The sequence below is a fragment of the Tenrec ecaudatus genome, chromosome 3, assembly GCF_050624435.1.
Source record: "Tenrec ecaudatus isolate mTenEca1 chromosome 3, mTenEca1.hap1, whole genome shotgun sequence".
NCBI lineage: Eukaryota > Metazoa > Chordata > Mammalia > Afrosoricida > Tenrecidae > Tenrec > Tenrec ecaudatus.
The window spans coordinates 90,211,978-90,239,333 of NC_134532.1; the positions used below are offsets into that span (position 1 = coordinate 90,211,978).

The 27,356-nt window shown below is 42.2% G+C and overlaps 2 protein-coding genes, 1 non-coding gene and 1 pseudogene across 7 annotated transcripts in view; 1 reads left to right on the forward strand and 3 right to left on the reverse strand.

Moving 5' to 3' along the window:
* Nucleotides 1-16,833, reverse strand: part of ABHD18 (abhydrolase domain containing 18) — a 59,524-nt gene extending 42,691 nt beyond the window's left edge. The window contains exon 1 of one of the 4 annotated variants that reach the window (XM_075543825.1): nt 16,014-16,833. The gene's annotated coding sequence lies outside the window, so the exon portion shown is untranslated. Of the gene's footprint in view, nt 1-15,950 lie in introns of all 4 variants that reach the window. The other 3 variants (XM_075543824.1, XM_075543827.1, XM_075543826.1) reach the window with 3 other exon arrangements.
* The window catches only part of MFSD8 (major facilitator superfamily domain containing 8), a 53,143-nt gene continuing 42,192 nt past the window's right edge, over nt 16,406-27,356 (forward strand). For both annotated transcript variants that reach the window (XM_075543821.1, XM_075543823.1), the window contains exon 1: nt 16,406-16,565. In XM_075543821.1, the coding sequence (XP_075399936.1) occupies nt 16,501-16,565 (65 nt within the window). In that variant the 5' untranslated portion in view covers nt 16,406-16,500. The remainder of the gene's footprint in view (nt 16,566-27,356) is intronic.
* Nucleotides 23,971-24,937, reverse strand: LOC142443466 (macrophage-capping protein pseudogene; annotated as a pseudogene).
* LOC142444090 (small nucleolar RNA SNORA16B/SNORA16A family) lies at nt 26,559-26,692 on the reverse strand. Its single transcript, XR_012783761.1, has one exon. It is a non-coding gene; the product is annotated as a small nucleolar RNA SNORA16B/SNORA16A family (small nucleolar RNA).

Consider the following 27,356-nt stretch of genomic DNA (forward strand, 5'->3'; position numbering starts at 1 on the left):
CTATAAGTGAGGAGGAGGACTTGAAACACTTACTGATGAAGATCAAGAATTGCAGCCTTCAGTATGGATTACAACCTAATATAAATGATAAATGGAGAAAAGTTTGAAGGTGTCAAGGATTTTTTACTTGGATTCAAAATCAATGCTTGTAGAAGCAGCAGTTAGGAAATCAAACAATGCATTGCAAAAGGTAGGAATTACAGAACGGTATAAAAAATGTAGGGACTATAGGGGACACTTTAGAAACTGTTAACCATACTGGAAGAAATCAATTTCCTATCCTTTGAGTAGAATATGTGGACTGATACATTCAGGACTTCGGATATCAAACCAAAAAAAAACACACTAAAATATCCAAACCCATTTCCATGGAATCTAATACAATTCCTAAAGACCCTATAGGACAGTGTTGAATGGCTCCCCAGATCTTCTGAGACTGTAAATCTTTACAGGAGTGGACAGCCTTTCTTCTGTGGCTGGTGAGTTTGGGGCTAGCAGTCCTATGTTTAACCCACTGTGCCACCAGGATTCCAGGCTTGGCAGTTGCACACTGCTAAAGACCAATGACTATCCCTTATTGTTTACTTATCCTGCCTTGTGGTAACCTATTAACTTCCCTTAGTTGTGAGTGTTGCCTGTGAGTTCTGCATAGCCACTGCAGTGAATGATCTAACAGAGCACAGAAGTCGAGTGCCATGGAGGAATGACTGGAGTAAGAATGGTGGAATGTGGAGACATGTCTGACCCCTGCCTCCTGGCAATAGGAAAACCAGCTCAAGGCAGATATTGGCCTCCAACTTCATTATTAATTACACAATGAGAGGATACAACCTCGATATACACCTTTCCTGATGTTAAACCACGCAGTATCCCCTTGTTCTATTGGATCCACTAACTCAATAGGCTTTCAAGGCTATAATCTTTACAGAAGCAGACTGCCACATTTTCCTTCCACTGATTAGCTCGTTGTTGGATGCCAATGAGTAGGCTCCAACTCATAGCGACCCCGTGCACACCAGAACAAAATACTCTTCTGCCCTGCACCATCTTCCCAATTGTTCTTATGCTTGAGTCCATTGTTGCAGCCACTTGTCTATCTACCTTCCTCTTTTTCCCTGGCCTTATTTTACCATGTATGATGTTCTTCTCCAGAGGGTGGTCTCTCTTGACCTGTCCAGAATTTGTAAGATGAAGTCTTGTCACCCTTGCCTCTAAGGAGCACTCTGGCCGTACTTCTTCCAAGACATTTGTTTATCCCTTTGGAAGTCCGTGGTACTTTCAATTTTCTTCTCCAACATGACAATGTAAAGGTATCAATTCTCCTTTGGTGTTTCTTATTCAATGTCCAACTTTCACATGCATATGAAATACTTGACTTTAAACCATTGTGTTAGTCTAGGTACTTTAGAGAAACAAATCCACAGAAACTCATGTATAAGAGAGTTTTATATAAAGGTCAAGTGTGCATCAAGAAAACATCCCAATCCAGTGCTACTCAAGCCCACAAGTCCAATAATAACCTATATGTCCAACACCGTATTGGACAGGGTTCTCTAGAGAGACAAACCAGATTGCTAGTAATTATATATAAATATATTTATAAAGATAGATATATAATTCAAGAAATAAACTGTTAAATTATATACAGATAGATAATACAAGAAATTAACAGTTAAATTATAAAGCAGTGAGATTCTAGCAGTCCTTCAAGACTTGAGAGCTGCCAGTTGCCAGTCCCTTCTGTAGAGAGAGCTGGGCTACATATACCCAGGCAGCAAACAGCAAGGCAGGTCCCCAACTGTCAGTCCCCAGCTCCAGAGATGAACATTCCAATCGTGTGTGCTTAAAGGAACCTCAACTTACAGCGACACAGTCCACAGGCTAGGCATCCCACAGGTGGTGTACCCCTTTAAACTGAGGCACAGAACAACCAAGGTGAGGCTCACCGAGCCATTTATCCCTCTGCCCTTCAGTTAATCCTACTTGTGTTTATTGGCCAGGCTGGCACAAAAACTATAGCAATCCACCCCTTGCCAGCCTGGCACCTGTAAACAATTCTTTACCCATACATACTTATATAATTTCCAGATATTAATGAAATCACACTTATACTTATCATCAATCATCTATCATACATATAAATGAAAACACACTGAGTCAAATTATATCTGATATAACATACTTGACCAAAGGAAATATACACAATAATCACATACAAAGAAAATACATTGACAATTACAAGCCTCGCTTTTGCAACTGATCACGTGGTCGTAATTGATAGGTAGAACTACCTTCTACTGCTACCCATTCTGTATTACCTTTGCCCTCAGCAAGCACCTAAGCTGGCTGTGGTTTTTGGCCTGGCGGGGTGACCCAGACCTTCATTCCTGAGGGGTCTGGGTCATTATAAGTCCTGTTAGGATTGGGTTGCTGCAACTACCATTTACTTTAATAACAGGGCATGGTAACACTAAGAGTCGGCCTATGGGATCTCCTGGATTCCAGACATATTCTTTACCTCCATTATGTAGTACCAGTCCAATTTCTCCTTGGTAATCAGGATCAATCACACCACTTAGTACGGTGACACTCTTCCTGACCTGTTGATCCAAAGATATGAGAAGTCCAAAGTGCCCAGGGGGCATTCTCAGCTGCCAGTTCAGTGGACTCCGTGCTGTGTTTCCAGGTGGGAGAGTTCCTTTCTTCGGGACCAGGACCTCCAGGCCTGAGGAACACAGGGTTGCTGGGACAGGAAGCAAAAATGCTGCAAGGGGATCACTAGGAGTAATAGTGAGTGGTGCCACTCCAGCTTCCACCCCTTGGTTCCTGGACCCATGAATTCTGGCTATTGGAGACACAGCACCAAATATTGGCCGCTGGTTTAGAGCGTATACAGCTTCCTGGGGAACATTGCCCCAGCCCCGCAAGTTGTTGCCAACTAGTTGGCGCCGTAATTGTGTCTTTAGGAGCCCATTCCATCGTTCTATCAAGCCAGCAGCTTCAGGATGATGAGGAACATGATATGACCAGTGGATTCCATGGGAATGAGCCAATTGCCGCACTGTATTTGCTGTAAAGTGAGTTCCTTGATCTGAAGCAATGCTATGTGGGATGCCATGCCGGTGGATGAGGCATTCTGTATGTCCACGAATAGTAGTTTTGGCAGAAGCATCACGTGCAAGGAAGGCAAATCCAGAGTAGGTGTCTATTCCAGTAAGAACAAAACGCTGTCCCCTCCATGATGGAAGTGGTCCTATGTAATCAATTTGCCACCAAGTTGCCGGTTGATCTCCCCGAGGAATTGTCCCATATATTGGACTTAATGTTGGTTTCTGTTGCTGGCAAATGGGACACTCAGCAGTGGCAGTGGCCAAGTCAACCTTGGTGAGTGTAAGTCCATGTTGCTGTGCCCATGCATAACCTCCATCCCTGTCGCCATGTCCACTTTGTTCATGTGCCCATTGGGCGATAACGGGTGGCAGAGGAAAGAGGAGGACCAGTCTCCACAGCGCGTGTCATCTTATGCACTTGATTATTAAAGTCCTCCTCTTCAGAGGTAATCCTTTGGTGAGCATTCACATGAGATACAATTAACTTTACTTTCTTGGCCCATTCAGAGAGGTCTATCCACATACCTCTCCCCACACCTCCTTGTCACCAATTTTCCAATCACGGTCCTTCCAATTCCCTGACCGACCATCCAGCCAAGCCATTAGCCACAGTCCATGAATCAGTATATAATCTCACATCTGGCCATTTTTCCTTATATGCAAACTGAACAGCCAGGTGCACTGCTCGAAGTTCTACCCATTGGGAAGATTTCCCTTCACCACTGTCCTTTAGGGAGATCCCAGAAAGGGGCTGTAGTGCTGCTGCTGTCCACTTATGAGTGGCACCTGCATATCGTGCAGAGCCATCTGTAAACCAAGCATGACTTTTTTGGTCTTCACTTAACGTACGGTAAGGAATTCCCCAGGAGGCCATAGGTGCAGACTGGGAGAAAGGAAGCAATGTGACAGGAGTGGAGACTGTGGGCATTTGGGCCACTTCTTCATGCAGCTTACTTGTTCCTTCAGGTCCTGCTTTGGCCCGATCTCGTATATACCACTTCCATTTAACAATGGAGTGTTGCTGCGCATGTCCAACTTTGTGATTACGTGGGTCAGACAATACCCAGTTCATGATAGGTAATTCAGGCCTCATGGTGCCTTGGTGGTCCATGGTGAGGTGTTCAGTCTCCACCAAGGCCCAGTAACAGGCCAACACCAATCCACAAAATCCTCCCCATATCACAAAAAGGATACAATGATGTCGACTGCAGGAGGCAAGCCAAGTCAGTGAATGTGTAAGCATCTTAGCGCTGGTAGGGGCCTCCACACGCGTGCTCCAGCACCCAGGGCTATAGCAGGGTAGGTCCATGTGGTTTCTCCTCAGGGATGTCTTACAGTTAGTGAGTCTTGCAAGCTGAAGCAGGGAACTGGCTAAGGCAGCTGCACCCTGGTCCAACCATCAGAAAGCAAGAGACCCTAGAACTAGAAATGCTAGGCTCATTGAGCCATTTATACCTCTGCCCTTCAAATTAACCCCACATGTATTTATTGGCCAGGTTGGCACAATAAACTAATTCAACCATATAGAAAATACCATGGCTGTGGCACGTGCCACTTAGTCCTGAAAAGTCACATCCTTGTTTCAACAGTCTAAAGACCGATAGGTCATGTGATTTTGGCTAATGCTATCAGTGCTGCTTGAACTTCTTCCTTCAGTATCATTGTTTTTACTCAAATGCTACCTTCTGATATGGTGGAGTGTTAACTTGTTATTTTTGATACATAGTTTGTTCCCTTCCCATCTGCTTTTTATGCTTCCTGTATGATTCAATATTTTGCCTGCAGAATCTTTTAATACTGCAACTCAAGACTTGAATTTTTCAGTTCTTTCCATTTAAGATATGCTGAGCATGTTCTTCCTTTTGGGGTTTCTAATTACAGGCTTTTGTACATTTCATTGTAATGTTTGTCTTCGAAAATCTTTATCCCTTCTATATGTCTCAGTTACTTTACAATTAAGAGCAAGTTTTAGCCCTGGTGGTGTAGTGGTTATGTGTTTGGCTGCTCACCAAAATTAAGAGCAAGTTTTAGAGTCTTTTCTGACATCTACTTTGATCTTTTCTTTCTAAACATTATTTGTTGCCTTGACAAGTATGTTATAACAAGTAAATATAAATAACTTTAAAGTTTAATGTCTCTATATAACAGGATAAAAACAAATCTTATAATAGTACTAATCAAGTTGTCTCTTAGGACAGTGTGGTAGTTACACAATCTGGTGTCAATTTGAGGCTTGAGAGTATGGTGGTAGTCTGTCCTGTCAATCGGGATATAGCCAATGGTGCCTCTGTGTGGGCGTGGCCCTCTCCTGAGGATTCTGGGAACTCCTGTAGTTCCTCCTTGGAGGCAAGAGACTCTCTCTCTGCTAACTCTTGGAGATTCTCTACTGACAAGGATCACTCCCTGGGAGACATCCCTGAGAAGCCACATGGACCTACACAGATGCAACCAGAGCCCTGGGAGCTGGAGAAGCCACGTGGAGACCCTGCCAGTGCTGAGATGCTTACAACGCCACTGGAACCACAAGACTTTCCCACCCACTAGCCTGCTACTGCTCTGCATTCGGCATCGTTGCATGTGTTTCCTGAGTCCCAAGAGGACTTTATAGATTGCTGTTGGACATATGGGCTAATATTGGACTTATGGACTTGATCTGGACTGGGCTGGGATGTTTTCTCAATAGTCAACTGCTCTTGTATATAAAGCTCTTTCCTATACCCATGAGTCTCCCTGGATTTGTTTCTCTAGTCTACCTAGACTAACAGACAGTTCTGATATATGTAATAATTTTAATGAAAAACAAACAGCTATTATCTTCTCCCTCAGTTCCATTATGTTAAAAAAGAAAGATTAGCACAAAGTTCTAGTTTATGGAAACCGTGAGTTTAGTTTCTCATGAAAAGCTTATCTTTTGCTTTCTTCATGAATGATGCTATTGATGTCCTCCCATAGCTGATCAGGTTTTTTTTTCCATTAGTGTTCAATGTAGCAAATCTACTCTTGGAATGTTCTTGAAATTCAGGTGTGATAAGACTCACGGTTGTATTTTGACTCTTGTGTACATACTGTATATACTCATGTATAAGTCGAGTTTTCCAGCATATTTTTCATGCACTTTTTGTGGTAAAATTAGGTGCCTTGGCTGATATCGGGTCAGCTTATACTCGAGTATAAATGGCATTTTAATTTTCTTCAGCTTTACTTGAACTTACATATAAGTATTGTAAGTGATGGTCTGGTTCCTGGCTTGGTTTTAGCTGAAAATCCTGAGTTTCTCCATATTCTCTTTCCAAAGAGATAGTTAATTTGATTTCTGTGTATTTTACCTGAAGAAGTACATGTGTATAGTCAATGTTTGTGTTGCTGAAAAACGGTGTTTATCATGAACAAGCTGTTTTTCTTCCAAAATTCTATCATGCAAACTTCAGTTTTGTTTCTATAACCAAGACCAAATTTTCCAACTACTGTTCATTCCTGTTTCCAACTGCCAATTATTACCAATGCATCTTGATTCATGCCCGATCATTTTTACATTGAAGATGTTGTTCTCAAAAACCCCCTGCCATCAAGTTATGCCCACTCATAGCGAAAACGTTGGTAGAACTCTTCAGTTTCCTCATCACTAGCTTTGATGGATGGTACGTGAATTTGTGTGTCAGCCTGTTGTACTGTGATGGTTTGTGTCTTGCTCTGATGCTGGGAGGGAGGAAGCATTCAGGAGCTAGAGAAATGATGTGTGTTTCGTTAGTGCTATACTGCATCTTGGTTGAATCATCGCTTCCTAATAACCCTTCTGCCAGGGGATATCAAGATGGGCTTTGGGTCTCCACTCTGAACCTCCTTGTTCGTATTAATATAGTTGTTTGCTTTTGATCTTCTGGTACCTGATCCTGTCAATAACTCACGATCACACAGGCTGGTGTGCTTCTTCCGTTTGGGCTTATTTGCTTCCCTGTTGAATGGCTGCCTGTTTAACTTCAAACCTTTAAGACCTCAGATGCTTTATCTTTTGAGATCTGGACACTATCAGCTTTCTTCACCACATTTGCTTATGCACCCATTTTGTCTTCAGCAATTGTGTCAGGAAGGTGAGTATCAAAACAAAGTGATCTTGTGGTGTATGACAGGCCTGGAGTTGAGGGCCAAAATCTGCTATCTTAATGTTTAACGAATAAATATATGTACATTGACTTCTATCCCTTTCAGTATAAATTAATATATTACATATACAAATAGCTATACTATATAAATAGCTTTTGACTCCTACTTATTTCCTCTATTTCCTTTCACCTTCCTCTTATCCCACTATCATGCTCACCCTCCATTTGGCTCTCAGTCATTCCTCTTGGATACATTGCACTTGATTAAACCCCACCAGGCGTTATACATCCTCCTTGCCATCAATTTTAGATCTCTTGTTGTTCCCTTATCCCTGAGTTTGTTGTTCCCTCACTGCCCTCTTTCCCCTCCTCTCCCATGTCCCCCCCGACCGTTGGTCCTGTTGTATTCTCCTCGGAATTTTTCATCCTGCTTATCTTATATAAACATAGGATTAAAAAAACAAAACAAAACAAAAAACCAATAGTTCCAGGTCTGTCTGCTGAGCCTTATGTATGGTTTCCAATCAAGTCTGATGTGTTACCAAATCCTGTGCCCCGTGTCAGAAGTCTACTTTCAGGATTCCTCAGGGAATTGGTTACTTTGCTTCCCTTGCTGCCCTGTTGCACTACCTTTGTGTGTCACCCCAATACTTCTATTTTTATGAATTAATAGAATTACTTAAGTGTACACCTGTGTTTATACCTCTATCTATAGCTTTGCTTCCTAGATCTTGCCTCTGATTCTTTTTACCTTCCTCCTGTCCCACCAGGATGCTCGCCTTTCTTCTGCCTTAGTAATTTCTCTTGGCTACATTTCTGTTGCTCAAACACCCCCAGGATCTCCATTTCCTCCTCCTTGTTTAATTCCCTAGTTGTTCCTTTTTATAGGGCATTGTTTGTTCACCAGTCCCATCCCCTGCCTCCTCCTCCCCCTAAGTGTCTCCAGAACTTTCCGTTCCATTGCTTTCTCCTCAATGCCTATCTTAGATAGGTAGGCAAACCAACAATAATGTAGATAATATAAAAAGAAAACAAAAAATTGAATAAAAAGAGGAAAAAAGAATATATATATATATATATAATAAGCATAGATAATTCCAGGTCTGTCTGCTGACCTTTATGACTATCTCCCCACTGGTTCTGGGGGTTCCAGGAACTGCCCATTCTAGCATGAAGTCTATCTTGGGGGCTCCTCGGGCATTTTTGTGACTTTGCTTTGCTCCTGTTGCTGATCTGTAATGTTTCCTTCTTGGTTCGCCCAGCTGTGGGGGGGTTCAGACTGGATTCCCTTCCTGTCGTGTCCCAGTATTGCCCTTTGTGGCGGTATGTTCCAGTGAGGGGTCATCATGTCTCAAGCCATTGTCAGTCCTACAGTCCTCTCTTGTGTCTTTGCAACACCAGGTAAGGACATCGTCCTTAGGACTTGGTGTGCTGATATGGGGTCTAGAACCTCACTCTCTCTTTTTCCTTCTTGGTTTGCTTCTGTGTGGGCTTGGCAGGCCAGCCCCTTCCTCGACCTGTAGGTTTAGTGTTGCTCTCTGCAGCACATACTTCTAGGGAGGGGGTCAGTTTGGCTTTAATTGGGGTCGACTGCAAATGGTTTTTAGGCTTCCACTGTCATCCACAGATTCCTGCAAGCCAGGTGTTCACAATTTAAACTCTGATATGGCTCCCTCCTTCAGATTTGGATTTTGTTATTTACAACATTTGGACCACACAGGCTAGTGAGCTTTTTCCATATGGACTTAGTTGTTACCTCACTTAGATGGTTGCTTGTTTGAAGACAAACCTTTTAAGATCCTATATGTTATTCTTTCTGATATCCAGGCACATCTGATTTCTTTACCACACTATGCGATAGCACCCGTATCTTTAGTTATTTCTTCATGAAGGCAAACATCCAGCAGGGTCATGGCATAAGAACGAATTGTTCTTAGATAAGGGCTCAAATGGAATGGGAGCCCCAAATCCATTCATATATAAAGTCTCTAGTTTATTTTAGAGATATCATTTCATATTAGAGACATTATCAGTGACACACACCCCTTGGGCATAGGCAGTTCTATTGATAGTGTCATTAATTTAGTCAATGGTATAGAATCAAGAACAGTTGAGAAAAGGAAACTGTTGACTTATACAGATTAAAATCTTAAGTGACTGGACACTATTTATATCAAAAGTGAGGGTTGATGATAGGGTAACATTTTCAATAGTATTTATTCACATCAGAACCATTCCTACTGGATTAATACATCATAATAAAACAAGGGCACCAAAATAGAAAGCATAAACAGGAGTCCTGGGCTACCATTCTTTGGGCATTCTCAAGGCAACAGATAAGAACCAAAGTTCAACAGCTGCCAACTCTATAACCTTAGGATAACAGCCATCTGATCTGCTTTGTCTCACACTAGGGATTCTCAGCTTTTAAGTCCAAGAGTTACAAGTAAGTTTAAGTAAAGCACAGTTTGTTTACTGGGATTTCCACATCAAGCCCTCTAGTGTGGCCTATGAAGGATGCTGTGTATCTTGAAAGAACAGAATCTAAAGTCTCATTAGCTGATAGCAAAAAGCCTGTGTCACCAAGTACTATATAGAAACAAGGTTAAAAATAACCAATTATTAACATAAACATATTAGGAACCATGCTTATACTCCCTGTGTTATGCAAGGTTCTCTAGACAAACAAAACCAGGACATTTATGATTACATATATATATATTATATGCTGTATATATATATATATGGATTTATACAGCATGAAGGAATATGACAGCTAATTAGTCCACAAAGCAGTACTGAGGACTCAGTTCAACTTACTTCTGTGGAACAGTTAATATACTGGAAGTCCTTCAACTCACATGGGCTACTGGGTCCAAGGTGAAGGAAGCAGACAGCTGAGTCTTCCCTTGGCAATGCAAGCAAGTCCGCCCATAAGCAGCAAATAGCAGGGTGGGTCACCAATAGTCAGCAGCTTAGGAGCTTAGCGAAACAGACCCGATGAGATATCAAATTCAAGCAATGCAAGATGATAGGATTCACCAGCCTCAAGTAATGTACATATCAGCAGTGTGGCAAAGCAGGTCTCGAAGGAACTTCAAGCTCAAGGAACACAATCCAAGGTTTGGCTGTCCTACAGGTAGTGTAGCTCACAAGCTGAGGCAGAGAATTAGCTAAAGCATCCACTAGATTGTCCCACTACCAGAGAGCAAGTGAGAGAGGGGTGGGGCTTCTGAGTCATTTATCTCTTTGCCTTCCAAACTGTGACCTGATTAATCCCACATGTTATTGGCCAGGTTGGCAGAATTAACCTACCTATCACACTCCCCATGGGTTCTCTATAAATATTAAGTGTATTTCTCCTCACTGGGAGGTTTCTTCTTCCTATTTACCTACCAATAGAAATATAATGGCCTTCTCCAAGACATACATGCCCCCCTACTCCTTGACTTAAGTTTCCAGTAAGGTTAGCTTATCACTCTGATAGTGTATGTTGATGTGAAATTACCAGGCTTTTGGTTAACAGCCAAGCACTTAACCACTATACCAGTAGGTCTCCTTAAAAAAATAAAACCAAACTCACTGCCATCAAGTTGACTTCAATCATAGTGGTCCTATGGGACAGAGAACTGCCTCTGTGGGTTCCTGAGGCTATAAATCAGGGTTTTCATACTTTTTACATAGGGGGCCAATTCACTGTCCCTCAGAGCCATTGGAGGGTCGAGCTATAGTTTTAAGAAAAGCTATGAACAAATTCCTATGCACATTGCACATATCTTATTTTAAGTAAAAAAATGCCTGCTTGTAAATCCTTATCTTTCTCCTGTGGAGTAGCTAGTGGTCTCAAACTACTGACCTTGTTATTAGCAGCTTAACACATAACCCAGTGTACCACTAGGGCTCCTAGTCTGTGCACTTATTAAAATTAAGTATATACAGAATCATAATGGAACCAGACACAGAAATGTAAAAATTTCTTGACCAGTGTTTTCTTAAAGGATAGATGTCAGTTTAATCTTTTACCTAATTACCAAAATTCTAAATTACTGTTACACATTCTAAATCTAAGGCCAACTCTTTAAATATATTTAGTTTAGATATGCAGTCCTATGCTTGGTGTTTCTATAGCATAAATAGAATTCTGAGTGAATGATGATTTAATTATTTTGACTTATAGTCCTAGAATTGTTTAAATATATGGCGGTGATACATTTTTATATGAAGGGGTTTCAAAAAGCTCATGAGGAAAAAAGTTCTATGATCTTTTCATTTCTTATCCATGCATTTTTTGAAGCCCTGCTTTGTATATTTGTTAAAAAGCAATGCCAGGTGAAAATCAGAGCATTTTGTAATATCTATCATATCAACAGCAATAGGCAGATTCCTTGTTACTTAAAAAACAAAAAAAAAAAATCACGCACATTTCACAGACAGAAGAAAAGCACTAAAGTACTGGAAACAGTTTAAGTTTCTAAATGAAAATTCCTCTAGGTCAGTAGTGGACAATGCTAAAGGAAGATAACACATCCAGAAATAGAAAGTTGCCAGGGAAGTCGAAAAGTATCTGAAAACATGGAGTTTCCCAAATATTTTGTACTGCATATTTATTATATATTTTGTGCCAAATTTTATAATCATTCCTAATTTTCAATCCTACACTGAAAAGGCTTTCCAAATAACTCGAGTTTCATACTCCGTACCTTATTTACCAGCTAATAAATCACTGACCAATGAGGGCGAGAAAGCAAATCAAAATCACATGTAGCTTATTTATAAATCTGCTGCCTTTGACCTCTGCAAGTTTGGGGTTACATAGTTTTATTTGACATCATTGCAGTCCAAGAACAGAAGAGCTAGGTGTTTCCAAGACCTTCTAGACCTGACTTTCTACGCAGGGATAACTGAATTCAGAGTATTTGGAGCAACCAAAGACAGAAATGTATCTAAACCAAGGGTGAAGACAATGTTGTTAGAAATAACTCAAGCTTCCTTCAAAGAGGTGTAACCTGGGCCCATGCCAAATATCAATCTGGACCAGCACCAATGAGATTCTGCATAAACAGGGCCCACTTTTGAAGCATGGATCAAGCCAAACTGACATGACTGTTGCATATAGTTTTATAAAGCAATGTGAAATGGAAAAGCAAAGTGAAGCAGATACAGAAATTCTACGACAGTGCCAAATCATTCCTAGAAATGAGCTCTATTGCTTAAGTGGCACAAGTGTGTATTACATCATCCAGTACTTTTATTTCCTATAACTCTGGTACCTAAGAATTTAAACAATTCACCTAATCTCTCCCTGCCCCCTCTCATCTGCACCTTCATATTAAAAACAAAAACAGTTGCCATCAAGTCAATTCTAACTTAAGGTAAATCCCTGTGTCCAGAATAGAATGATTTTTTGATGTAGATAACCAGGTCTTTCTCCAAGATGCTGCTTAATAGATATGAACCACCAATCTTTTGGTTATTAGCTAAGCATGTAATCATTTGCACTACCCAAAGACCCCATATATCTTGTATTAATGTTAAAGGGATAAATGAAAAATGGAAAGAAAAAAATTTCCCCATGTACAAGAAAGATACCCTATAAAAAAAAATCAAACGGAATTGTTTCTGGGGCCTTTAGGCTATGATCAAGTATAAAAAAGCAAACTGAATTATTAGTCTAATAAATTTTAAATCACTTCTCCGTACAAGTTTAAGTAGCTGAAAAAGAATTGAGATACCTTAGTTACTGAATTAATGTTCTATAACTTATCTTTATGTTCTAATATACATTGCAATGACTACAGAGAACTCACAAACAAAATTTATGATTAAAGGGTTAAGGATGACAACAAGTTGTAATACCAGTGAGAAATGCCCAAGGCAGTTGTTTATCAGGACTAGTCACAAAGTTTCATGTCTGCTAATAAATGCCCAAAGGAGTCCTGGTAGCATAGTGGTTACCCATTGAGCTGCCAACTGCTAGGCCTGAAGTTTCAAACCACTGGTCACTCTTAGGGAGAAAGATGGAGCTATCAACTCCCAGAAACAGTTACAGTGTCAAAAACTCACAGGTCAGTTCTTTCCTGCCCTATAGAGTCATTGTGAGTTGGCACTGACTTGATGGCAGTAAGGACTAAATGCCCACAGGGGCATACATCCTGCTATAAGCCTTAACCCAAAGACATTAAGCTCAAGCGCTGTGGGTCAGGAAAGCCTGTTCCCTGAATTAAATGCCCCAAGGCACCCCTCTACTAAGCCTCAGCTCAAAAGCACTCAGCCCACTACCATGGCTCAACAAGTCCAACTTCCCCAATTAAGTGCCCAGTGGGACCCCACTCAGCAAGCCAGCCTCTAGCACACAAGGATTCAAACTGCTCCATAGGTTAAGTCTATCATTGTTCTAGCTCCTGGTTCTGCTGTCATGAATCTGATGGCATAGCTGTCGACTGTATCCAGGTTTACTGTGCAGGGATCTCAGGTCCAGAAGATGAACTCTACTCCTGGCTCTAGATTGTAATGAGATCCCTCCTTCTCTCTCCTCCTTTGCTTTCAGAGAGGTCATTTTATACACTGCAGGATGCCACTTACTCACAGATGAATCCTATCAGCATCCCCCACCACCCCTACCTCTTCCCAGACCCATTCAGGGAAAGGTCATTTGGTGGGAATTAAGAGACTTCAGCTACACATGGAAGAAGCACAGGAGCCTGTGGGACCACAAGGTGTTAATAGGAATAGGCATTTCAATTCAAGGTGCATTGCGGTATGATGAATCACACACCTATCCTTTGGTGCTTTAACATTTTCACCCCTTATATTAAGGCTTATGTTTCCCCTCCTTAATACTGTTAGACCTACATATGTTCATTTGGACAATTAAGATGATTCTATGCAGGAATGCTAGGATGGATGATCCTTCAGAAACAGCAATGGAGTAATGCTTCCCTGAGGATATGGAGGACAGGGTGGGGGTTGAGAGGGGGAAAGGGGAGGTGATAGCAATGAAGACCGTATAACCCCACTTGAGGGCAACTAATAATAGAATTGCAGGTCAATGAATATATTGGCTAGGGCAAATGCTGCTGAATATATATTCAAAATCCACCAACCCAGGTCAACAACTTTAGTTTACTTTACACTGAAGTAGGAAAATAAGAATTCACTTAGTCTTGTCATGTGGATGTCTATTCTGAGATGTCATCTCAGTGTGTTCAACAGGTGAGTTGTCTCATATTCTGTGTAAAACACTCAAGACTCTTCAAACTTAGCTCCTTTTCCCCATGGGCTTTAAAACCATCATTTAAAAAAATGTTGCTTTTGTGTATGTATTTCTAAGATATGCATTTTTTCCTTTTCTATTGATATAATACACAGGGCTTGTTTATACCTCACCAGTTTAACATACACTCATTCCCTGTGTGCCTGTGGTCTGAAGTCATCACTTGGAGCAGTGGAAAATAGCAGTGTCAGAAGACCTGGACCTCTCCACTAGCTCTGTGACCTTGAGTAAGCCTTAACCAAAGAAGGGAGATAATGCCTGGTCAGATTCATTATAGCATATTATTCATTTATATAAAAACAGAAAGACCTATTTTGGTGTTTTCAGACATCTGGGGAAACAGTCATCATTCCAGCCCATTCTTTTCCCAGAGAGCCTGGGAATAAGTCAAGGGCCTGTGTTTATTGGATTTCGGCTCTGTTGCTAGTTATTTGTGTGACCAAAGGCAAGATATGTAATCTCCCCGCACTTCAATAATCTTGTAAATTTGAGACAATTTCCATCTCAAAGGATTGCTGTAAGGATGAGATGAAGTCATTCAATAAGTTGTTATAGGTGAATTCACAAAAGTGAATCCAAGTACAAAATCTCTGGTCTGGATCAGAAGATAATTCTCAGATCAAAACAAACCAAAATATTCCAAAGTTTAGCTGTGTACCAGTGAAATGTGCCTGATAAATACAAGGAGGTCACAAAGGAGACAAAGATCAAGGGTGATGGCATATTATGCCACACACAACATACACCTAGTAGAGCCAGGCACCGAGTAGCAAGTGCTGATAAAGTCATCGAAAAAGAACTGAATTTGAATCCCAACTGTCATTTTCACACAAAGTGACTCTGGGTACATTACGAACTAAGCTGGACCTAAGCTCTCTGTGAAACGGTAATGAGTCTGCTTTATCTATCTCATAGGACAGCTGTGATGGAATTATAATTATGCAATATAATGACTACTGCCACCAACAGCTAAAGCCTACTTGTTGTAGGGGTAAGAAGTTAATAATGAAAGATCAGGAAAAAGGGATAGAACTGAGATGAGAAAAACCATCTTTTCTAATGCCATCTTCCTTAATGGGAGGTGCTGGTCCCTACTAAGCAGGTCATTTCCAGATTTTATACCGCCGGTTCTGCTGAGAAGCATCTTGCTAGGCTGAGATCCGAGCTTACAAGGTGTGTGTCTGTGTGTTGTCTGTAAAGTGGGGGATCCAGCAGGGTAGGGTCGCCAGACGCCGTCTTCAGTCCTGGGTCAACAAGCTGCCACTAGTAAGGTGCCTTTGTCGTTAGCCAAGTAAGAGGGTGGCAGCGCCGGCCACCTCCACCCTCAAGAGAGTGGAACAACTGTTACACACGCCTCACCTCAAATCTCCAAAACAAACCCAGGCTCGGACTTTGCCCCACGCCTCCAGCTTCGCCCCGCGCTCCCGGACCCCGGCGACCCCAGGTTCGTCCCGTTCCCAGCCGTACCTGCCTCCCGGCACGTAGGCAAGCGAAGAAGCGCGGGAAACCAGGCCTGGGACGGCCACTTACACACTGTCCGCACGCCAGGCGCCTGCTGCGGAGCCGCTGGAGCCTCGCAGCGCGGTCGCTCCCACGGCGCTCGGCACCCGAATTCCCTCCGAGGCCACCAGCTGCCGCCGCAACCTCTCCAGAAACGGAGGCGGAGAAGCCGCGGAGACGAAGCCAAGAGAGGCGGACGGGCCCGGGGAAGGGCGCCCGTGGAGACACGCCCCAGGCCCGCCCCGGCTTTTTCGGACGCGCGGTCAGGTCCAACGGAGGAGGAAGGGAGGCTGGGACCTGGGGGCCCGGGCGGAGACGCAGGCCCGCCCCCAGCCCCTCCCCGCGCGGCCGCCGGGTCTCCGCGTGACCCAGCCTCTGACCCCGGCGCCCCGCCCACTTCGGGGTGCCTGACGCGCAGGCGCACTCCCCGCCTTGTTGGACGGCGTCTAGCTGCCCACGGTCGGAGCAGGTGTCGCGAGAGTTGGCCGCGCGGAGCCCTGCCGGAGGAGCTGTAACTATGGCGAATCTGGGCACTGAGGCTGAGCGGGAGCCGCTGTTAGGCGACCACACACCCGGAAGCAGGTGAGCGGATGCGGATGGCAGGCCCGTCACACTCCCCTCGCTGTTGAGATCCGCTCCTTTCCTTCCGGGCGTCAGCCGCCCCGGGCCGGACTTTCACTGTGCCAAGGGCGCCGGGGCTTCCAGAGCTCGCTGCGGGTCTGGGATTCCGGGAGGTGCCCTCCCACTGCAGCAGTGGGCGTCCGGCAGCGCTTGGCGCGCGCTGGGAGCCCACGGTCCGCGTAAAGGCGTTAGAGAAGCCCAGCTGCAGGATGGGCAAGGGTTTTGTTCTGTGGTACCTACGGTCGCGATGTGTTGGGAACGGACTCCCAGCACCTAACAACAGCAGCCTTCTATTTGACGCGTCTGGCGACGTAATGGTGCTCACCAGTGACTCACCAGCCGCTCTGCGGGAGAACGAGGAGGCTTTATGCGCCTGGAAAGATTTAATGGCTGAAACCCACCCGGGTAGTTACGCCCTCCCCTGTGGGGTAGCTATGATAGGAATGAACAGGATGCCAGTGTGCTTTCTCCATTTGGCCTTTGACAGGTGGTCACTTTATATATATATATATATAGTCAGTTCAAGGATCGTTCGTTGGCCTTTAGGAGCACTTTATAGATTTCATAAAGTTTTGAAAACAAGGGTTTGGATATGTACTACCAAACTACCTAATTGATACATTTTAGATACTTTGACATCAAATCCTTGGGTGCCGTCGAATAGGTTCCGAATCATAGTGACCCAAGCGCAACAGAAGAAACTGCTGATCCTTGGCCATTCTCACAATTACCTTTCAGCCCATTGTTGCAGCTACTTTGTCAACCCATTTCCATGAAGCTCTTCCTCTCTTCTCCCACTCTTCATTTTACCAAGCATAATGTCCTTTTCTAGGTACTGGACCCTCGTAATCACATATCCAAAGTATATGAGAAGTCTGAGTGTGACTTTGGAGACAGATTTGTTTGTTCTTCAGGCAGTCCATAGTACTTTTAGTATTCTAGACCAACATTATAATTCAAATGCATCAATTCATCTGTAGTGTTCCGTATTCATAGCCCACCTTTGACATGCATGTAAACTAGGCAATTGAAAAATACCATGCCACTCACACACCTTAGTCCTCAAAGTGAGATCTTTGCTCTTCAACACTTTAAAGAGATTTTTGCCCTATGTAATAATGTAATTTGACTATTATTAACCACTGCCTTCATGAGCATTGGTTGTGAATCCAAGTAAAATGACATCCTTGACAACTTCAGTCTTCCCTTGTTTAGCATGATGTTGTTCATTGGTGTGCAGTTGTGAGGATTTACGTTTTCTTTACATTGAGGTGTAATCCATACTGAAAGTGTATTTGATCTTTATGAAATCCTCATGGCTTTCTTCGAGCAAGATTCTGTCATTGCATATTGCAGGTTAAGGAGCCTTCTTCCAGTCCTGATGCCAGAAGTAAACCTGTCTAAAGTAGTCCTATGCCAAGTGTACAAATAAAAGACAGACTTTTTAAGCATATAAGGAATGATGTGCCAGCTTTTTAAAAAGAAAAATTTATATGTTGCTGTGGTGGTGTTGAGAATATACATAGCAAAACATACACCAGTTTAACAGTTTCTACATGTCTCATTTAGTAAGTTTTTAAAGTTGTTTTTATATTCTCAACCTCGCTTTCTGAGTCATTCCTACACCATAAACATAAATTCACTCTACCCCAAGGTTCATATCTAATCTTTTGAGTTACTGTTATTGCTTGGATCCCATATAAATAGTTCTTGAGGCTCAAGACAGATGTACTGTAGTAGTTAAGGAAAACTTTGGCTTTAAAGAAGACTTAAGAGGACATTTTTGGTTTAAGATTTAAAGATTACTTTAGGAGATGTTTCAGATATTCATCCAACCTTCGTGACTTTAAGAAGTATTGAGTCCTTGAGAATTTGGGATTCTCTTCTGTATTAATCTTCCTTTTAGTCTTTTATCTAAATGTTCAGTAATGCGAAGCAGGTACATCTTGTTATGGCCACGCATCTCATTTCTTTGACTTTCCTTCCTCTGTTTCTCCAGGCAAATAGAGACCAGTTGTGTCTTAGAGGGCTATTTTTGGAATTCCAGACACTGTGTATTAGACTTTGAACTAGAAGATAGAACAGAGGCACTTAACATGTGATTATGCCAGTTAACTGGGATGTCACAGGAAACTATGATTCTAAATCTCCAAACCAAGAAATCACTTCCCAGGAGAATTTTGGTTGTAGACAATTTACCGTAGCTTCTCAACCAACTGGCTGCTGTTTCTTTCTTTCTCTCTTTTTTGTCCTTATTAAAAATATATCTGTGACAGCTTATGTCAGTACAACTTTTTACAGGTATACTACTTGTAACCCTTTTTTTCTTTCCCCTCCCACCTTTGATATAACTATTAATAAACTTTGTTCTCTCTATGTTTTCTTGTCTTTTTTACTTAAGTGAGAACATGCAAGAGTTATCCTTTTGTGATTGACTTATTTCATGATGTCATCCAACTCTACATAGTAGCATGTATCAGGACTTCCTTTCTCCTGCTGGTTGAGTAGTATTCATATGTGTATGTAAAATTTTGTAATATATACACACCGTTTTTGCATATTCATATATATGTTATATTATGTTTAGCCATTGATTTGTTAATGAGCATTTAGCTGACTCACCTTTTGGCTATTGTGAATCATACTGCAAAGAAGATTGGTGTAAACATCTCATATGGTAATCTATTTTTAGATTTTCTTTTTTTATATATAAGGGTTTTTTTTAGGGAAGTTCATATGTTATCATAAGACAGGGTCAGCAAATAGCAATGACACAGCCAAGTCTCTCCAGTTCTCAGCCTCTCAGCCACATGGTCCCTTGTCCTCTGCCTCCCTGAACTAGGAAGCTAGTTACTCTGCCCCACAGTTCCATTGTCTCAGGCCAGCTAGGTAGAAGGTATGCCACAGTTTCTGTGCTCCTCCTCTGGGTCTCTGTGCACTGTCTGTGCCGCACCTGGGCTCAGCCGCCTCTACCACCTCAGACAGAGATCTTCACTGTGCTCTTCTCCCAAGGTCCTCGGGGTTTCTCTCTATATTTAGGTTTTTGAGGAGCCCCCATGCTACAAGGGTTATATGACTTTTGCATTCATACCACCAATGGATTTTTTTTTTTAATTCACTGCCATCAAGTCTGTTCTGACTCATAGCAACCCTATGAGGCAGAGTAGAACTACCCCCTATGAGTTCTTGATGTAAATCTTTATGGAAGTAGAAAGCTTCATATTCCTCCCTCGGAGCAGCTGGTGGTTGTGAATTGCTGCCCCGTGGCTGGCAGCACACCTTGTACCCCACTACTCCACCAAGGTTCCCTCCAGTATTGGGTAAGGGTTCCAGTTTTCCCACATATTGGCAACATTGGCTATCTTCGTTCTTTTTTTAATTGTAGTCATTCTAGTGGGAGTGGGTGGGATATCATTGTGGTTTGATATGCATCTCTGATGTTTAATTATGTGTGCATCTTTTCATGTTTGGGGACCATTTGAGTACTCTCTTTGATGAAAGGTGAATTCAAATCCTTTGCCCTTTTTTTTTTTTAATTGAAAAGGTTATATTTAGCATTAACCATCTGGTCTCAGTTTAGATGATTCCGATTTTGTTGGGACCATCTAAAGCGTCATTGTCAGGAGCCAGTTAAACATATGCCTTCTTCTCACCTTCAGACCTGATAAAGGTGTTGACCGTGGCTATATCAATGTCACAGAGTTTCACAGCCTGTTTGATCTGGTGCTTGTTGACTTTGACATCCACCATGAACACAAGTGTGTTGTTATCTTCCATCTTCTTCATGGCAGACTTTGGTCAAGGGGAACTTGATGGCAGAATGGTCAGCTTATTCCTCCTGGGGGCGCTCTTCGGAGGGTATTTGGGCTGCCTTCTTAATGTCAGGGTCTTGGGCCGCTAGAAGCTGGGTGATTAGTGGATCTTCTTGGTGTGTGTATGTGTGTGTGTGGCTGTGGACGTCTTTCAACACGGCCTTCTTGACTTTTAAATCCTTCGCTTTGGCTTCCATTTTGGGAGGGACAGGAGCTTCCATCTTTGTCTTTGGCGCCATCTTTGTAAAAAGGCCCTTTGCCCATTTTATGTTTGAGTTTTTTCTCCTGTTGAAGTTTTATATTGGTTTATTTTGGTTATTAGGTTTTTATTGAATATATAAGGGTTTGAATATATTCTCTCATTTGGTAGCATGTTTTTCCACTTTTTGTTTAGTTTAATGAACAAAAGTTTTAAATTTTTTGAGGTCCGATTTGTCTTTTGTTGTTTTGGTTTTGTTATTTTAGGTAATCTATTGCTGAAAACTAGGCCTAAGAAGATGGCTTTTTCTTTTTTGACTAAGAATCATATATGATTTTCATTTGTACATTTAGGTTCTTAATCTTTTTTCTTTTTTTTTTTGGTATGATGTGAAGCATGCGTCCTGTTTCATTTTTCTGATCATTGAAATCCAAATCTTCTAGATGTTGACTTTTTTGTGATTCTAGTTATTTTGATGCTAGTTTACTTATGGGCAATGATTTTAATTGTTACCATTTGTCTTTTATTGCACAATTAACCCCCCCAAAAAACCAAACCCTCAATTCTGACCATAGCTACAATACAGGACAGCACAGAACTTTCCCATGGGGTTTTATTGGCTGTAATTGTTACAGAGGCTTACAGCTGACATGAAGCAGTCATGTTAGCTTAGATTGTGGATCTCTTGGCTAAGAACCAAGCACTCAGTCACTGCACAAAGAACATGCCTTTATGGAATAGTCGTAGTTTGTTTTGTCATTTCTTCCATTGCTGCTTTATCATTCTCTGTTATCATCTTCTTTGTTCTGTTTGTTCTTCAGTAGTTCACGAAAGCTCTCTGATAAAAGTATATTGTTCCTCAGTGCAGTGAACAGCAACGGAGGTGGACACATCTGACCTCTTCTGGCTTCCCTATTGCCACAAGACAGGAGTTAGACGAGCCTCCATGGTCCATCCTTCTTTATCGATTCTGACACCAACCATTGCTTCCACACATTTCTGCTGGGCTCGATAATTCATTGCAATGGCCACACAGAACACAAATACAATTCTTACAATTAAGAGGGTTTATTAGGGAAGTTATTAGATTACCAGTCAGGATAAGCAAACAGTAAGAATACAGTCATTGGCTACCCAGCTACTTGGTAGCCAAGTCTCTCTCTGGTTCTTAGTCTCTCAGCCATGTTCCTTGGCCTTTGCTTCTATGGACCAGGAAGTCAGCCCACCTGCCACTCAGTGCAGTTGAAGAGAAGGGGCCCCGTGAATTCCTTCTTCCATAAGACCCCCTCGACTGTCGCCATATCCGATCTCAGCGACTTCTGCCACCTCCGAGAGAGATCATGGATGTGATCTTCCAAGGTCCTCTGGGTTTCTTACCCCTCTAACTGCCTCAAAAATGGCTCCTGCTTGTCGCCAGAGGGGTTGTAATAATAACTGACCAGTCCCTTCTAATAGTGCTACACGTCCCCTGTATGCATAGTCCCACTCAGTCATTTGGTGGGAGTTAGAGTTAGGTTGTTGTTAGGTGCCATTGAATTGGTTCTGACTCCTAACAGCCCTGTGTACAACAGCACGCAACAGTGCTCTGTCCTGTTCCCTCATGTAATTGTTCTTATGGATAAGCCACAATGGCAAACCATCTCCTTGAGCACCTTCCTCTTTTTCACTGCCCCTCCACTTTGCTTAAAGGAGCCATATTACGACATTTAATTCACAACAGTAAGGAAATACAGAGTCTTTTAAAAACAAAATAAAACAATTGGCTCTTAAATCTGCTGCACTGGAGAGGCAGGTGGGTTAAAAAAAGTGCTGCACTAAGACTGTCTTTTAACAAAATTATTGAACCCAAATGTGACTTTTTAAAAATTTACTCCAATTGAAGTTTATTTAGCTTATATTGGTGATCAATTCACTCTAATATATTGTATATTCCTCCTATTTTGGTAACTATGCTATCATTTGGGTTATAATAATTTGTAATGAAAATATTGAACATTAGCATTAACATTTTACTTTTTGGAGAGTTTCAAATGGAGATACAGAATACAGTAGTAATAATGGAAAATAATTTTAAAATGCTAAATGAATCACCTGGGAAGTACAGATTCCTTCTTTGTTTGGTGATACAACAAAGAAGCCTCAGTGAAAATAAATCTTACTCATATTATGATGTTGGTGAATCATCAAGCTTAAGGATATCAATACATTCTTTGATTCAACTTTATTTTAAAAGGTAGAAAAATACATTAAAAATATATTTTTAATGATGTATACTCAAAGATGTACTCTTCCCTTTTAAAAACGTATACTCTTTTTAATTAAAGGAAGAATTAAACTCTTAGTTTGAAATTTTTCAAACGAAAAAAATTGAACAGTACAATGTATACCTGCATACCTTTAACATTATCTCTTGTTTGCCTTTTCCAGAGTCCACATATCTCTTATCATACACATACATACCTAAACACACACACCTACACCTGCCTTTCTTATTAAGCTATCCAAAAGCTATTTGTAGACATTGTTAACTCTCTGTCCCAAATACTTTACCCTGTGTCTCTAATACAAAAACATTCTTTTGTAAAACCTGTTACCACACCTAGAAACATGGTACTAACAAGAATGTCATGCAATACACTGTCTATACTCAAGTTTGGAAGTTGTTTAAAAATGTACTTTATAGCTTTTTGAAAAGCTTTTTATTGTGAATTGGATGAAGGCTTACAAAGCAGATAATCAGTTTTGCATCAACAATTCATACAGTTTTTTTCTCATTCATTGTAATCCCCTAATGCAGAGTCACTGACCGCTTTTCCTCCCTGTGTTTCCTACCTCTCCTAACCCTTCTGAACTTTGTTGTGGGGCAAATGTTGCTCATTGACCTCAAATGGCTGTTGATTCTAAGGAGTGAATATGTCACACTAGAATATTGAGCCACTGAGCTGAATTGGTTCCACCAATCTCTACCAAACCAGAAAACCTGGTCTCTTTCATGAGCGAGTTACATCTTACTTTTTTTATCCCACTCTTTTCAGGATCTTCTAACATGTTCCTATTTGGAATAGTTGGTAGTGGTATAGCTGGGCACCATCCAGTTCCTCTGGTCTCAGGGTTGTAGAGATTGATGTTCCTGTGAACAGTTAGTCCACTGAGCTAATGGTTTTCAGGTGTACTTTGATTTTCATCACTTTTCTTCTGGACAGCAAAACCAATAGTTGTACCTCAGATGACTGATCACTAGTTTTTTCTTTTGTTTTTTTAAGTGTTTGCTTCCTTTATTGACCATCCACAGGGGGCAAGCAACTGCACAGACCAAGCCTCAGAGGGGACACAGGCGGCAGGAGAGCCTCAGGCCTCATTTCCAGTCCTTGAATTGCTTGAAGGTGGGGCTCTCTAGGCCCTGAGGCAGAATCTCCATCTGAGTGTTAGCCACGTACTGCATGCAGAGATGAAACCCTCCACCCCTCCCTTTCGCCCCTTCCAGGTGTAGATCTTGGTGCAGAGCCCGTTGTTGGGCACAAAACAGTCGTCAGTGAGGAGCAGCTCCTGGGGGAAGGGACTCAAGTCGGCCACCTCGGTCAGGTTCATCTGCCCATGGCGTCCGAGACCTCATACAGAGCCGCGACCTGAGCGTACTTCCAATCTTCCTCAGGGAGGTGCCCTCCTTCAGTGGGGGGTTGGGGCCCAGGGCCTGCATCATCTCCTGGGGCTCAGTCCCATCAGTGACAATCTCGTGTGGGCCTTGCCCTGCCGCTCGCTGTCCCACGCCTTGTTGCGCTCCAGCATATTGGACTTGCCACGGCACCAGGTCCAGGTTGAAACTGTCCCCAGTGTTGAAACTGCCCCAGCTCAGCGCCCTCTCCGTGGCATGGATCTTCTTCCTCTTTACCTGGGGACAGTTTCTTGATGGCAGCTGGGGCGGCCCTGGGGGAGGTCTTGTGAAATTCGGACCCCAAGCCATCTTCTTGGTGGGTGAGCCCCCCCCCCCCCCCCCCCCCGCGTGGGAAGTAGCGCGTGAGGAGATAAGGCTCGCCCTGCACTTCCCGGTGCTGCACGGCGGCTTCCCAAGCAGGGTGTGCAGGTGCACTGCTAGCACCGTGCAGGACCCTGCTCATCCCGAGATGACTCCTGGCCTATCCACAGGTGCAGGTGAGAGCTCTTGCAGGCCACTGTGCAGGACCAGGTAGGAGTCTCCTAAGAAGACGCCTTGGTTTCAGGGGCGACGGCATCGGCTTCCACTTCCCCACTCACCAGATGTGCAGGCCGGGATTCTGTAGGGAGGCTGGGAACGGGGAGCTGCTCTGAGGGATGGGTGTGTACATACCGCTTCTGGATCAGCCTCAGGAAGGCATGGCTGCACAGACCGGCCACTGGGTTTGTCCTGATCACGAGATTTTATTTAAGAACCTAGTTCTGTAATAGGTTTTTGAAAACGCGATCCAATCAATGCGAGTTCCCTAGCCTACAATGATCCTCTGACCTCCCCTCTCTAATCTTCATAACTCTGCATATTTCAGAAGAACATTCTATATTATGGGTTTGTAGATGGTTTCTTTTTGAATAGCTCTTTATTATTATTATTAATCATTTTATTGGGGGACTCTTACAAATCTTATAACAATCCAACATTCAGTTTTATTAAACACACTTGTACATATGTTGCCATCAACATTTACAAAACATTTTCTTTCTACTTGAACCCTTGGTATGAGCTCCTTCCTCTTTTGCCCCCTACCTCCCTGACCCTCCCACCCTTGTGAATTCTCCATCAATTATATTTTATTGTTGTTATTTCTTGTCTTACACTGTCCAGTTGTCTCCCATCACCCACATATGTTATTCGTCCCCCTGGAGGGTGGACTTTATATCCAACCTTGTGATGGGCTCCCCCTTTTGCCCCCTTTCCCGCTGCCCCCACCATCTACTTACCCTCATGATATTGCTACTTTCACTTCTGTTCCTGAGGGTTTTCTCTGTCCTGAATTCCATGTATGGAAAGCTCTTATGTGTGTACCAGTGTGTATACTCTGGTCTAGCCAGACTTGTAAGGTTGAACTGGGTCATGGTAGTGGGGGGAGGAAGCACTAAGGAACTAGAGGACTGATGTGTGTTCCTTGGGTGCTGTACTGCACCCTGGTTGAGTTGTCCCTTCCTTGTGACCTTTCTGTGGTGGTTGGGGTGGGGGTGTTCACTTGTCTACAGATGAGCTTTGGGTGTCCAATCCAATCCCCCCTTTTTCACATCGATATTAACTGCTTGTTTTTGATCTTTTGATACTTGCTAGCTGATCCCATGGACACTTCATGGTCACACAGACTAGTGTGCTTCCTCCACGTGGGTTTATTTGCTTCCCTGCAGATGGCTGAATAGCTCGTTTGTTTCTTTTTGAATAGCTATTTACCAAACATTTTCAATAAGAATAGCACAGAGATTATGTTGAGACCCTCCTAATGTATTACATCAGCAGGCACTTGGGCCCAGGCCGTCTCACTATTGGAAATGTTCAGATCAAGCACTAGGTTAAGAAGGTGGCGGCTAGACCTCTCCACTATTAAAATTCATTTTTCATTTTATAATTATTGAGTCGATTTTGGGGTAATACATTGAGTCTCCATCACCATCCTGCCTTCAACAACCTTTCAATGAATTTAGCATCTATTTATAATCCTTGTCTCCATATAGTATTGCACAGGGAATGGTTATTAAATACTGATTTTTCTAATTCTGTCATCCCTACAATATTTCTTTTTTTATCTGCAATAATTCTTGATTGAGACCTCAATGAATTTGAAGTTATTCAAGCATACAAACAATTTCATTATTTTTCTTCCCAGAATCAAACTTCTTAGTTCTCTAATACAGGTAACATCTGAGCAAGATAATTATTTGAAATTTTTCATGCTTATTCTAATAATAGTTCTTAGTGAGTGATTTTTGTTTTTTAAATGTCTTTTCCTGGAATGTTGCAGATCGGTTACAGCAAATTGAGCAGTGACTATAAAGGAAAATTATACTTTGGGTTCTTTTTTGACCACAGCCGCTTTATGGAAGCAACTGCAGCTTTGATAAGCGCCACCTTAGTGAGTGATTTTAAGTGTGGTTTCTAATCTCCAGAAAACAGCAATGAGTACTTTAAAAATATAATACTTAATGCCTTAAATGATATGTGCTATAGGGTTGAATAAACCCAAACCAAACTCTGTCATCAAATCCATTCTGACTCATGGAAATCCTATTGGCCAAGATAGAACTGCCCCTGTTGGTTCTGAGTCTTTAACTTTTTATGGCAGTAGAACGTCTCATCTTTCCTCCTTGGAGTGGCTGGTGGTTTCAAACCACCAACCCTATGGTTAGTAACCCAATGCATAACCCATTATACTACTAGGGCGACTGTAGGATTGAATACTGCACACTTTTTTTGCTGGTATGTAATTCTCTGCATTATGTATTCTTTTAATAACGTGCATTTATTTATTTAAACTCATTGGGGGGTCTTACAAATCTTGTAACAGTCCACCATTCAATTGTATAAAGCACACTTGTTGCAACATGTTGCCATCAACATTTCCACATTTTCTTTCTACTTGAGCCCTTAGTATCAGCTTCTCTTTTTCTCCTCCCTCTTCCACCCTCCCACTCTGGTAAATCCTGCATCAATTATATATTATTGTTGTTATTTCATGTCTTATACGGTCTATTGTTACCTTTCACCCACATTATATTATGTATTCTAAAGTTTAA